We start from the raw sequence: 14,850 nt of genomic DNA, 5'->3' as shown, positions 1-14,850 counted from the left end.
GTAGGGTCAGCTCTACTCAAGGCTCACTAGATGAATATGATGAGCTGAAAATTGCCTCACAGCTACTGGCAGAGTCAGTTGCAATCGGCTGAAAGTTTTGGTAACTTAATAAGGGCCAAAGCAAGTAGAACAAGTAAACTGGCCTTCCCTGCACTATTGTAAAGGAGTCTTATTGTAGGGCAGCCCAATCCTGAGCTGTCCATTGTGCCGGGACTGCTGTGGTGCTGAAACTTTCATCCCCTTCCCCTAGGTAAGGCAAGTAGCCCTTCAATGGGACTACTCAATTCTGCAGCAACGCTTGGGCTGCCATAAAATCAAGAGCCATAAAATCAAGAGTCTCTGGATGCTGAGGAGCAGAGCTCCTCCAGTCCCACCTCCTTCCCACCCTTCTCCCTCCCTCAGAACACTTCCTCCCCTGGAGATTACGGAAGAGTCTCCCCTGGTCTGCCATCCCACCCCTTTATCTAGCCAGGTGGGCTTGGCTGCCCAATTGGTAGGTGCATGGCCTATCTCAGCAGAAGGTTTGGCCAGATTCTGTGATTTTGGCAAATCCACATAGTACCTTTCTGAGATGCTGTGTGGACGTTCTATAATGGCGCTGAATTCAGAAAGAAGAAGGCTACTGTAAGCAGATAACTCAGGATGCAATCCTAACTGCGCCTCCCGGCCTGGGAGGGTCGCAAACGTGCCACAAGGCACACTTGCACCTCCTCAGGAGGAAGCCAGGCTGGCACTCAAAGAAACGCCGGCCTGCGGAGGCTGATGCAAGCCTCTGCGCTGGCTTGCTCCTTGGTTGTTGCATCGTACCAGCTGGGCCAACGCAAGAAAGGTAGGTGTGGGGGAGGCGGGGAGGGGGCGGGAGGGAGGCATTCCTGGGCGGGGGGAGGGCAGGCAGCGGGCAGCCCCAAGGGGGGTGGGCAGGGAGAGGGAGGTGGGGCTGGGACCCAGCAGTTATGCCGGATCCCTATCCCTGTTCCCAGGGAGAACGGAGTGGCTGCAAGTCGCTCCGCTGTCCTTGAAGTTGTGAGTAAGAGGTGGCGCAAGTCCGAGGAGACCCATAGGGGCCAGCAGCCCTTACGCGGAGGTAAGGGGAAATGTTTCCCCTTACCTCTGGCTGAGCTGTCTCCTGGCTTGCCTGTTCCAGCGCAAGATAGGATTGCACCTTCAGATGTTTAGGAAGTTGAGGCATCACAGAAGCCTCTGTTGGGTTAAAAAGGTCTAAAAAATATGGGGAAATAGGCACAAAACAGGAGAAAAAACAGGATGTCCATCATATTTTTCCTTGTTACTTGAAGTACTCTCTCCTTTCAGTGACAATAGTGTGACAAAGCAGAGATCCAGACACTCACCTGTTTAAAAGTGGCTTCAACTAGGTTGGCAGGGAACATATTCCTGAAAAAAGAAATAATAGCATTGTTTGCTGAGGGATTAGGTACAATTTGCATTCATTGGTCATCAGTCTTTGCAAACTACCTTCCCTTTCTTTTAGAGAGCCATTTGTATTTATGTGACATTTTATTTGGTTAAAATGTTAGTTTAGGGTTGTTAATGGACTCAGTATGACATTCTACTGACTAAAGCTGCACTGTCTTAACCTTCTAAGAACTGTTGGTCTGCTTTAATACTGGCATGAAAGAGCTGGAAAATGCTTGAAAGCTATCTAGTCAAGTCTAATTCAGACAGAATTGTAAGCATTAAAAGAAAAACCCTGGGCCAAGCTAACATGAGCATCATAAAGTGCAATTCATCCAATCCCTGACATCTTACGCAATTATCTTTGTTCACATAGGCCTGTTTATCATGTGGTGACCGATGCATAAAGTGCTGCACTTTATGTGAATGAATGATCAAAGATCAAACTCCACAGGCAGAACTTTGATATCACCTCAAATACAATGCTTACAGCAAACAAAGGTCACACATATAGCTATAAATCATCGTGTTTGTAAAGCAAGTGATAGGAAAACAATTCTATGGGAGTGTTCTGGAAAATGCAAAGTTCCTGCAAGAAAAGAACTGATGAATGATATACTATTTATTTCTTTATTTTTCACATGTTTATACCACCCTTCCTCCAACGAGCTCAGGGTAGTTTACATAGTTCCTCCCCTCCTTTTGACACAACAATCCTGTGAGGTGGGTGAGGCTGATATTGGATTCCTCTGCATCAAGGGAGAAATAAACTGTTCACTTAGTGAGCAGTGCAATTAATGACTGGAAAGTCATATGCCCATCTGGTCACACTTTATGAAATGGAGAGTATTCTTCTGCATTGGTCTCTCAAAGATCCAGAAGGATGCTAACTCACAGGCATTGAGCATAATAAACAACACAGAAATTTCATTCACTAATTCATGGTTACCATGTGATTTTGGATGAAAGGTGCTACAGACGTACAAAGGATTACTGCTCTGAATAAATTACAGTTTAGTGGTGATGGATAATTAATCTGGAGCAACAGATTCCCATTGAGGTTTTTTCTTCAACCTGAACTGAAGAGGAACTACACTGTGAGTCATGGCAGATTCTGGGGTGAATATGAATTGAATCCTGCCTCACTGCAGCAACCTTAATTGGTAGCATTAAAATATAGCTGGAACTACCCAGAAGAAGAAATATCAGATGGTTAGTAGCTAGATTTAATGTTAGCCAAATTTGTGGGGGATTACAGCATTTTATTTCTTTATCATTCTTTATCCTGCAGGAATTACAACTGCTTCTCTTAATATGGAAGCCTGGAAGTCTTCCAATATATTTTAAATAGATTGTTTTTCCTATGATGAACAATTCTTTGAGACTAATTTTGTTCAAGTGACCTAACTGATCTGCTAAGTGGATGGCCTTAATGTGCTCGCCAACTCTATGTGTGAAACAAAAGATGAATAGGAAAGAAATTGTTTTCATTTACATATCTGCCTAGTACACCCATATAATGTCAATTCCCCTCCAGCACAATGTCAAGGCGGCAAGTCCCTAATGTCCTGGTGGAGGAAATGGAGTCTGGTGGAAGAATATCTGGGTTACAAGCAACTTGCAGTGCAGCCAAAATTCAATAAAATTTAGTAATAAATATCCTTTTTCAGCAGAGGAATATAATTAGGGGAAAATCGGCAACTGGCATATTAAACTGACAGATTTTTTTCTTTTTTTGCTCTATCAGATCGCTGCTGAAACTTGAGACAAATACCACCCAGGAGACAAACAATACCTCTATTTTGGCTTAAAATATTAGCTTTTTGAAGGATATTTTCCGCCCACACATATTCATCTATTAGTGTGATTTGATTCATACTGATTTCAGAAGTATATAAACGCTCAAAACCTCTTAGCCCAGTGGTTTTCAAACACTCATGGAGAGTTTGAGCCACTGTAAGTGCTTGCGGGGGTGGGGGGAGGCAGTGGGGGCAGGGGGAAGGCAGCAGCGCGATCCCCAGAATCGCACCACTCAGGGGGCTGCAGGGGCTTGGGTGCACTTACCCAAGCCTCCTGCAGCCTCCTGGGGGTGCGGGGAGTCCGGCACGATCTTCAGCAGGGCTCCCCGCAGCAGTGAAAGTAAAATCGGAGTGATCGTGCTCCACTTCTGCTTTAGCGGAAATTCTACTTTGTTATCTGGAATTTATATCCTAATTTCAGATTTGAATCATTAACAGAAGAACTAGTACAGAACATCTCAGAGCTAAACATGGAACTTCATCTCTCCTTAAGTAGGTACCTCCCTTTCTAGCTTGACTAATTTAAGCAAGTGATGTAATCATGGCCTGAGCTGCATAAGGTGGGGCAAAATTAATGATAAGCCATTAATAGTAACAGTGAGTAAGCAATGAGATTGCGTGGGTGAAACAAATGTAAACAGGCACTGAAATGAGTGTGGAATATTGCTTCACAGTGAAGTGAGGTAGAGTTAACAGGAATGTCCATTGTTCAAATGCCGTGAAAGCGGATCATGGTTATTAAAAAAAGTTCAATCACAGATTAATTCCTTCATCTTTTTAATGGGCTCTAAGAAGTCTAACTGAAAGTGCCAAGTTTTATTAGTTTACAGCTCTGTCTCCCACTATAAATAGTTTTAAGCATGGTTTCCGGTTCTGGGCAAACTGGGCATTCTTTGAGTTAACAATAAGAATTAATTATTTCTCTTGCCATGTTAAGGACAAAGACAAATTTCTGTGCAATTTATAATCCTTAGCTGAGATAGAGAAAGAGAACATAAAAGGTAGAATTTATTTAAAACAAGCTAATTAAGGATTCGCATCATCTTTCATTAGCAATATTCTTATTAAATGACTATTTATAGTTTTTTTTAAAAATTTTATTTATTTATTACAGATACGGGGCAGAAATATAGGATAAACTTGGGTATAGGGTTACACAGGTTACATAAAACAACAGGGTATTGGCCATTGGGTCACAAAATGCATTTTAAAACAACATTTATACATCAAATTGAAACTAAGCACAAACTCATCCATATAAATCATCACTACATATAATGCTTAATCTATTCGTTCTATCATATTTATTCAGTACTACCTATCCAATCATAAAACAGCGTCCAGCATCTTCTTTCTTTATCTAAATCATTATCTTTCATTCTTTCTGTTAATAGATCCATTTCTGCAATTTCATAAATTTTATCCATCAATTTTTCTCTGTTAGGGATTTCTGTTGATTTCCATAATTGTGCATATAATATTCTTGCCACTGTATTTATCTGTACAATACGACATTTCTTTTGTAAGTCTTTAATTTCTGACACTATATTCAGGAGGAATATTTCCGGTTTGAATGGTATTACAGCATTAAATATCTGTTGAAACATTTTTGTATCATTTTCCAGTACATCTTGGCTTTTTCACAAGTTCACCACGTATGATAGAACGTACCCTAAATCTGGTTATATTTCCAACACTTATTTCATACTCCTGGGTACATTTTTGCTATTTTATCTGGGATCTGATGCCATCTATAAAACAGACTATTTATAGTTTCATATTAAGGATTTGTATTGATTTTCCAGGATTACATTAGAGATGGCTGTGAATTCCACACTACGCAGAATTTGTGCTGCAAATTCAAGTTGCAGTTGGGGTAGAATTCTTTTCAGACTGAGGTTAGCCCTAGCACAGCCAGTTTGGAGACATTCCTAACCCATGCTATGTCTCATCTTTCACGCTCCAAAGCCTCTGCTGTGGCAAGACAGCAATCTTTGGTTGTATTCACTTATATATAGCACTATTCACTGTTATATAGCAATCTTAGCATTTGGGTTGCTAGGTTGCACTGGCGATCCTGGCACCTGTGACACCCAGAATGCCACCTCCCCAGGAGAATGCTGCTGCCCCCCCATTGTCGCATCTGGTAGACCTTCTGGGGGCTGGAGGAGTCTGCAGCCTACCTCCTCCAGCCCTCAGAAGGCCTTCTGAGGCCTCTGGAAGGCATAAAACATCACTTCTGGTTTTTGCCCGAAACCCAGAAGTGTTGTTTAAAGACCCTCCATTAGGCCTTTTAAGGCCTCTCTGCATGAGTCCTCCCCAGCACTCCAAAGGGCTCCACACAGAGCCACGGAGGATGGCAGAAAGGGGAGCTGCTTCTTTAAAAAAAAAGATGGAGGCGGGTGGAGCGCAGAGCTGCTGCCTGCTTCTATGCCTTTAAAGTAAAAGCAAAAAAGACAGACAGCGGCTCGGGGTGGTGGCATGGGGGACTGGTTGGTGGCATGGTGCCGCCCCCTCCAGCGTGCTACTTAGGGCATTTGCAACCCTTCGCCCCCTAGACTGGAGCATCGCAAACCTAAGATCCAAGAGATGGGGGTGTAAGGCTGTCAAACCTTGAAAGACCAAAACCGAACTCTGGTACTGGGACAGAACCCAGCAGTAATGGAAGGTGGAGTCAAGATGTGAAAACTCTGGAAAATGGAAAAAAACAACAACATTCAGATAGCTTTCCCATGGAAAAATTGTCAAACCTCAGAATGCCTTCTACAAACAGTTTAATGTAACTTCTGGTTTCTTGGAGGAAACCAGAAGTGACTTTTTATGCACTTATAAGGCATTCTGAGGTCCGGGGAAGCTGAGCAGGGAAGCGGCATAGGGCTTCCCTAAGCCTCAGAATACCTTACAAGGGCATAATCAAATCCGTGGGTACCAAATCTGCAGATAAAAAGGCTAATCTGTATTAAAGATTGCGTACAACTTGCTGTAAAGTCAGGCAGACTGACAGAGCTTTTCAACGGACTAGTCTTGAAAACTGCATGGGCTGAGCTCCAGAAGGATTGCATCCACTATAGCTCTACTCCCAGCCTGCACACATCCATCAGCTGTGCACTCAAGTCTTGTGTGTTTTGGCTCTATGCATAAAGAACTGGTGAACATCTGAAAATTGATAGAGGAACAGCTGATTTAATCCTGGATTACATAGTTGTCATGTGTAAGGCAGAAGAATTTCCTCTGAAGTAGTTGAGATGGCTGGGAACATGAGAAAAACAAATGGCTGCCCTACTGGGCCATGCCCATTGCCTTTGTTTTTCTTTACTAGCTTTACTAGCATCCATGTTCTTATTTAACACAGGAAGAGTTTCTTGCTTAACTGAGGAATGCAACATGTAGGCAGGCAACCTACACATTAGAGGGAGACTAAGGAGGAACTCTCCTGTTTCCTGTTAACATTTGGTTAGTCTGCCTCTAGTGTCCCTCTTCCCTGCCTTCATGTCATGTTCCTGTGTCAAGCAAGAAACTGTTCCTGTGTTAAACAAGAACATGCATGCTTCCACAGCTACTAAAGAAAAACAAAGGTAATGGTGCAAGGAGGGGGGAGGCACAAGCAATACTGTATTATATTTTATATAGGGTTCCCCTGTAGCCATGGTTTTCATATCTGTGGGTAGAGGGGGAAACAGAACACTCATGGATATGGGGGGGGGGGAACTCACCTGAAGATTTTGATGCACAAACCCTACTGGCTCTACAAGCCTAGACTAGAGTGAATTAGTCATACAAAAAGTTAATTTAATAGCAAAAAGACCTGAAGATCAAGGCGATGGTGATGACAAAAACACATTTCAAGGCCTAGGTTTATTACCAGAGCAATACTTCATATCCATAGATCTACAAATATCACACATAATTCACCTATAATTCAAGCACCTTGGAAATTTCAAATGGGAATTAAGTTCTTGAACTGAATTGATGGAAATTAAGATGATAGTCAAGGCAGAGGCCTACAGTCAGTTCAATAATACTTGTGGCAATTCTGGCAAAGACCTGATAGTAATATGCTTTACCTAAGAACTAGGTTTTCAACTGCCTGCTGCAAAAGAACAAAACAGGAGCAGTATTATTTACAGCACCTGATGCTAGTAATACATTTTGCTAAATACAGCAGAGTATCAAAAGATCCAGAGAGTGTATATTCAATGCACTTTTGGACTAGCACAGATTTACATTATTACAGTTTGTTATCTGCCTAGTTCTAGTGTTATACCAAAGGACAATCCATGAGATATTTAAGAGTTTTAACAATGGTATATATATCATACAGATGATATTCTAGAGCAGGGGTGTCAAACTCGTTTCATACAGAGGGCTGAAGTTAGCATTCTGGGCTCCAGCTGAGGGCCAGAAGTGATGTCTTTAAGCCGAAAGTGACATCATTAAGCAGCTAATGACCATAATCAGACCCTGTTCTCCTATAGAAACTCATTAACTGCAAACACCAAAAGAAAAAGTATGCAAATCTTGGTCATATTTCAAGATTTGGGAAAGCCCAATTTTCATGTGGGCTGCCATTTCAGTTGTAACAGCTCAGTAACTGAGAGCCTGAGGGCCGGATAAAAAACTTTCAGGGGTCACATCCGTCCCCCGGGCCTTATGTTTGACACCCCTGTTCTAGAGTGAGGAAAGACTACAGATTGATTAATTTATTTAATGTTTTTTTGAAAAATGCATGTGCCATCTTTCTGCCAAATGACACTCAAGTCTGCTTACCAAAATGTCATAAAAATAAATTACAATAACAACATAAAAGCAGCAAACATGTTTAAAAAATGCCCGATAAATAGGAGCAATTGAACGACCAATAAATCAAAACCACTGGACAAACAGGATAATCAAAATACCAGCAATTAACTACCAAAAAGCTTGACAAGAGGATAGACTTCTCCTGCCAAAACAATAATAACAAACTGTGCTCCACAGTAGTAGCACAACCCCAGAAAACAGTAAATTTGCTGTCAGAAACGAAATACCTAGGATATAGCCTAAGCAAGGGCCCAATCCTATCCAACTTTCAGCTGTGCCCCTTCAGTGGGGGAGCAGCCACAGAGGACTCTTCAAGGTAAGGGAATGTTTGTTTTCTTACCCTCCCCTGCTGCCTTCCCCTGCCCCCGCCAGCACTTAGAGTGGCTCAAACTCTCCATGAGAGTTTGAAAACCACTGGGCTAGGCAATACTGGCTGGCAAGGAACCACAAGACCAGTACTTTGAAAGAGCTCAAATGTTATTGGAACAGTAGGGGGCTTAACCAGAAGGAAGATACTCCTACATTGCTGTGGTAGTGTATGAACTGGGCCCAAGTGTATGGTCTCTCAGAGTGAGTAGAGACAAGTCTTCATATGTAGCCTGCTTGTTCTGTCCTCAACCCAACAGTCTATTGCTAATATGGTTTCATATATGGAAATGCTTATTCTCCTTCGTAGAAGCCTACCTCTCAGGCCTCTTTTTCATTTCTGTCAGTCAATGCACATGCTACTTTCTCTACACATGATCAATTCTGCTGCCTATGTTACAGGGTGATTATCACCTTCTGTACATTGCAACATTACATCATTGTGACACCACCAGGAATCAGGACAGACAATCGCTCCTTCCCTGCACTCATTGTTCTCATAGGTCACTAGGAGATGATGACCTACTTCCTTCTTCTAGCTGTCAAGGCAAGTGATGGCCATGGTAGCAAGAAGGGACCAGTTCTTCACATTTCCAGTTTGCATAAGCTAAAATACTCTATGCTGATCGGTCCATGGGCCACAGCTGAGTGGAGAAAGTAGCGTATGAGCCAGGTAGGTTTCTGGTGGTTTCATATAAACATAACAGACAAAATATGTCCCTATACACAGCTTAGAATTTCCTTTACATTCAACATTAGTTATTGCATTCGCCATAATATTGTCATTTCAAAAGTTATCTTAAAGTGCCACAAGTTGTCACAAGTTACATGTGCAAAATTTCACCTTTCACAGAAGTAGCAAGATTGAATATAGTTACCGAATTAAGTCTAGCAATGCATCTGCAGAACTCATTATTGGCTTCCCGCTTTCCTCAGTGTTCTCCTTCTGGGCTGCCCCACCAGGATGGATAATGGAGACCATAATGATTCCCACGATAACAGCCACAAAAGTGGTCCAAAGATAGTATGTGACGGTTATGATGCCTAATCGACTAGATGTCTTTGCATCGAGAGCTGCTAGCCCAGACATTAAGCTGTTGGGAAGAAAAATATAAGATAGATGTTATTTAATAAGCATGTGAAAAAGATACAGATTGAGCACTGCTTATCCAGAATTCTGAAATATGGAATTTTGGAATTTCAGAGTACCGGCATGACTTATTTTTTTGTTTCTTGCCTGAAGAAATAAAATCATAAACTGTATTTCATGCACAAACTTTGTTTTATGCACAAAACTATTTTAAAATGTTGTATAAAATTACATTTGGGTGATGTGTATAAGGAGTATATGAAACATAAGTGAATTTTGTGTTTAGGCTTGGGCAGGGCTTTTTTTCTAATGGAACGCGGGGGGATGGAGTTCTGGCACCTTTTTGCAGGGGCCCCTCCCCTTTGGAGGCATTCCAGGAGGGGGGAGCAAAACAGAGGCAGAATAGACAGGCACAGGATTGGACTCTAAGGCTGCCATCCTATCCACAGTAAGCCCCATTCACTAAAGTGGACTTCTGAGTAGACATGCATAGGATTGGGCTCTTAGGCTGCAATCCTAGGCACTTTCCTGGGAGTAAGCTCCATTCACTAGAATGAGACTTACTTCAGAGTAGACATACCTAGGATTGGGCTCTTAATCCTGGCAGAGATATATATCTGCACCCGTTTTCACATGCTAAGGGCAGGTGAAAAGGGATTCTACGTGTGTACAACATGCTGTCCAGCCTTGCCAGAGATCTTTCTCGTCCTTCCCCCACAAGCATGCCCTCCGCCAGCCAGCGTTTGCAGCTCCTCTCCAGCAATGCAAAGCGGCTGCTCAGGGCAGCAGAGAACATACAATTGCATGCCAAGCGCCTTCCCAAAGATACAGAGTATTCTGATACCTGAATTAAACCATATTTAATGGCTTGTTTGCAAAAGTAGCTGTTTCTATGTGCACCTAAGGACCCCTCTCGTGTAAGAATTTCTTTTTTGTTCTTACTCCCACAGTTCCTTAGAGTAATTTTACTACATGGAACTCATGTAAGCCATTTTTCGGGATCCATTCACTGTTTCCTCTCCTTGAAGTAGTGCCACACTACATACTACACGCTACAAGTGCACCTGTACAGTATTTTTCCCCATGTGTAGAAAAAATAGCTAGAGGGAAGGGGATGTGGAGATTGACAGCCCAATCCTATGCATGTCTACTCAGAAGTAAGTTCATCTTTAGGGGGAAGCACATAAAAAATATTTTATTTCTCCAATAAAAAATGGTTTAAAAATAAATAAATAAATAAACAAACAAACAAACAAACAAACAAATAAATAAATGATTAACAAGTTGTGAGTTCCTGCACCTTTTTTTCCACAAAAAAAGCACTGGGCTTGGGCTCTGTCCCCAAGATCTTTCATTATGTATGTGCAAGTATTCCAAAATACAGAAAAATCCAATATCCAAAACACTTCTGGTCCCAAGCATTTTGGATAAGGGATGCCCAACCTGTATCTACTACTATAGCCTGTGAGAGGACAGGGGAAGTTGATATGGTTCTTCAGAGCCAACATCTTATATGAAGGGATTGGTTAGGGAACAATTGGGGTCCAGGAGAATAACCTACCCCTTTGTCCATATATTTCTTAAACTTTATATTATTAGGATTTTTAAAAAACCAAAATATTTCATTTACAGGTACGGATTCTCAAATACAGTACACATATATCATAAGCATTTCTTGCAAGTATATAGTTCCAAACATTCTGAAGACCATAAGGCCTCAAATCAGCTTTGTGTGGGCTAATGCGCTATGTACATGAAATCAGTACAGTGGGCCCTCCTTATCCACAGGGGTTTGGCTCCAAAACCCCAGCAGATGAGAAATTCCATGAATGTTCACGTCCCAATATGGAGAGGTGATTGGAAGGGAAGGAAAGAGGCAGTTTAGCACGGGGCAAGACTAACTGGCTGTTTTAAATGGATCGGAGCAGCCACCATCATTCTGAGGAGAAGGCCCTGCAGGCAGGCAGGCAGGCAGGGTGCAGAGCTGTCCACCGGAGGGGGGGGGCCGGCGGCACAAGAGTGGCAGTGCTGCCTCTGCCCTGCAGCCACTGCCCTCCACTGCATGAGTAGAGCCACTGCAAAATAGCCCAGCCAGCTATTCTTTGCTTTCCCACTGCCTTCCTGCCTCTGTTCCTGCAGCCACTGCCCTTCATAAAGAGAAAGCAAAAAATGGTCAGCTGGGCTACTCTTTGCAGTAGCTGTACATGTGCAGCAGACAGAGTGTAGGGTGCCACCCCCTCACCACCATTCCTGCCAGTGGGCAGCTCTGCACCCTCCATCTTTCTGATGCCTACCTGACTGGCCTTCTCCTCCTTATCAGGTTGGCGGTGGCCACCTGTATCCATTTAAAATAGTCTTGCTCCAATCAGTTTAAAAATAGGTGGTGAGTGGCTGCAGGGGCAGAGGCAGGTGGAGCGGTGGACTGATCCAGGGTTGCCAAGACTGTGGATGCGGAGAGGCCACTGCACTGAGTTAATCTAACATGTCTAAATTTGTCCAGAATTTATGAACAGAGGCTAGACTTCACTTAGAAAACCTGCATTAATAGCTTGCACATCATGGGATGTTCACAAGAGCAGCGTATGCTTCACGGCTTTAATTTTTTTAAAAATAAATTATCAAATTTCATTTCTAACAATTAACCACAACAGAAATGTGGATGAAGCAAAATACAAAGCAAATACAAATACAAAGCAGAATTTGTTAGGAGGAGGAAGAAAAACTTGTGAAAATGAAAAACCACTTATTAACAGTAACCAAACAAATTGACACAAGTTCTTATTAGGACATACCAAGAGAACCCTCCATAATTTGGAGACTACCATTTGATAAAGTCATCTAGAGGTCATGATGAAGTGCTGCTTAACCTTTATCATAAATTTGGTGAAAATACAGTAGTGGGATTTAGTATTCAGGTTCCTGTAATCCAGTAAATTAATTAAGAAAATGTACTGCTTTTCTGCTTGCCAGACTCTAATCCTGCAGGTTTTGTTTTCAGTTCAACGTATACTGGGAAAAAGCTAAAATAATATTAGATTTTTTATCTACAGTGCATTTTAACTTCACTCTCTGCCTTAGAGGCGCTTCCCCTTAATCCCAGACACTGGGGGGACTGGTTTTGATTAATTTGTAGGTGAGTGAACTCTGAAGATCAAATGCACTGGATTTGCTACTAGCTATTCTTCCAAACTATGAGAAAACAAATTTATTCTTAAGAGGAGACAAACTTCAAATAAGCTTTTTTTAAAAACAAAAATGAAAATTGTTTAGGATTAAAATGTTGCTGAGAAGAGGAATGAATTCTTGCATTGGTCTTCACTACAGAGGACACAGGCCAGATGTCCAAGCCTGAGGTGACTTCAGAGATGGAGTCTGAAGAACTGAATGAAATAGAAGTGACAAGGGACAAGGTTTTAGAGCAGCGTTTCCCAAAGTGTGGCAGTGGCGAACTTCCCCATCCCCATGCCCAGGATGTTGGGTTAGATAAGACTTTGTCCTGATCTTCTAGCACAGCTTTTCTTATGTCCTTATAAATCACAGGTCTCCAATATCACTTGCATTCTTCTCCTAAATTAGATTATGTGGACTTGGATGAAAAACTTCTCTCACATTTCTTATGCCTATTTTGCCCACACTGTTCATGTCAATCTAGTCCCAGGGAAGAAGAATTACAGAAGACATGTTCACATGACTGCCATGAGAACATCTGTGACATATTTTATTATTTGTAAAGGAAATTGAGAGTAATCCATGCAAACTGCTTAACCCCAGGTGTAACTCCTTTCCACTGAAACCAATGGGAGTAGAAAATGGTTAATTTAAACTGTGTTGTGTAGTGTTTGTAAGTACTGTTAATGCAGTGCAAAATGATGATCAGATTGCAGTGATGTAGCTAAGGCATCTGGTGCCCAAGGTCAAAGAAGATTTCGGAGGCCTTCCCCCATACAAATGCCTGCTGTGAAAACCAGAAGTCCCTGTTTAAAGGCTCTGGGAGCAAAGCAGGGGAATCAATTTGTAAAACAATTATTTAAGTGAGAGAGAAAATAAGAAAAATAAATAAAAGCTATTCACTGACTTGGGAGATTAAACACCTTGAATAAAATTCATAATCAAAACCCGGGAACCAAATTTACTAAGCAAGAGCAAATTACTGGCCAAAGATCCTCTAGAGAGCATTGTGCAAAGGAGAGGATCTGAACCTCGGAAGCCAAACCTTCACGGTTCAAGGCCAGCATTCTAATCACTATATCACATTGGCTATCTAACTCCTGAGGCAAAGGAAAAGATTCAGAAAGCAGGGATTGCTTTGTTAAACAAGGAGGACAATCCATTATATGGGGAAATCTGTTTTGTGTGTGCGTGTGTTTTTAATGGTAGCCAAAAATTCCTGCCTCTCTATGAATAACTTCTATTGAAATTTCTGCCTTTTGCTAGCTATATTCCCTCTCTTTGCTTAGGTATTTACAAGGGCCTTGAATAGTCCTGTGGGTTAGTGCAGCTAGTAACTGCACTGGGTTAGTACAGAGACTACAGGTTCTCATTCCCACTGGTGTTAGCAAATTTATAAATAACACAGGTCTGCAAAAAAATTTTTTGGACAGCTGTTTTGGTTTTGTTGACTGATTCTTATGTTTTTTGGTGCGCTGAATCCAAAAACGATAGCAGTTTTGTCCTGGGACGTCAGGTTTTCGAACAAACGGGTGGTCATCATTTTAAAAAATCTCTTAACGCAAATATGTTATTTACATGAAAAATATTAACTCATTTGCACAGGTGACAACAAAATTAACACCACACTCAAATAGATTGCTTGTAAAATCGTCTTTTTTTAAACTCTAAACTTCTTTTTGAGCTTTTCCTCTTGTAGGTGGCTTCCGGAAGATCCCTATACAACATCCAGCAGTAGTCAGCCATCATCGTTACACTCCATTTCCCTTGATACCTTCTTTCCATTTCTTTTATATCTTGATGGAAATGTTCTCCCTGCTCTTCACTCACTGCTCCCAAATTTTCAGGAAAATAGTCAAGGTGTGAGTTGAGAAAATGGACTTTTAAGCTCATGGAGCAACCAAGCTTGTGGAATGCTTTCAACATTGTTTCCACCATTTCCTTGTAATTTGGGTCCTTTTGGTTTCCCAAAAAGTTATTTATGACCACAGTAAAGGCAACCCACGCTTCTTTTTGAGTTGGAGTCATTGAACTGATGAAGTCTTTGTCGGATATGAGTTTTCTAATATCCGGGCCAACAAAAAACCCCTCTTTCAGTTTTGCCTTCGTTAAACCTGGAAACTTGGATCCCAAGTACTTGAAGCATTCGCTATCTTTGGGAAGTGCCTTAACAAATTGCTTCATTAATCCTAATTTTATATGGAGTGGTGGTAA

At 41.7% G+C, this 14,850-nt stretch overlaps 1 protein-coding gene across 1 annotated transcript in view; it reads right to left on the bottom strand.

The window, feature by feature from the left end:
• The window catches only part of SLC1A7 (solute carrier family 1 member 7), a 55,507-nt gene that overhangs the window by 28,210 nt on the left and 12,447 nt on the right, over window positions 1-14,850 (bottom strand). The window contains exons 3-4 of the mRNA XM_066623599.1: window positions 9,257-9,472; window positions 1,350-1,392 (exon numbers count right to left, since the gene is read on the bottom strand). Coding sequence (XP_066479696.1) covers window positions 1,350-1,392; window positions 9,257-9,472 — 259 coding nt within the window. The remainder of the gene's footprint in view (window positions 1-1,349; window positions 1,393-9,256; window positions 9,473-14,850) is intronic.

This window comes from Tiliqua scincoides, chromosome 4 (assembly GCF_035046505.1).
Source record: "Tiliqua scincoides isolate rTilSci1 chromosome 4, rTilSci1.hap2, whole genome shotgun sequence".
NCBI classification, from domain to species: Eukaryota; Metazoa; Chordata; class Lepidosauria; order Squamata; family Scincidae; genus Tiliqua; species Tiliqua scincoides.
Note: the sequence above shows the minus strand (reverse complement) of the source record. Positions and strands in the feature narration are given on the sequence as shown.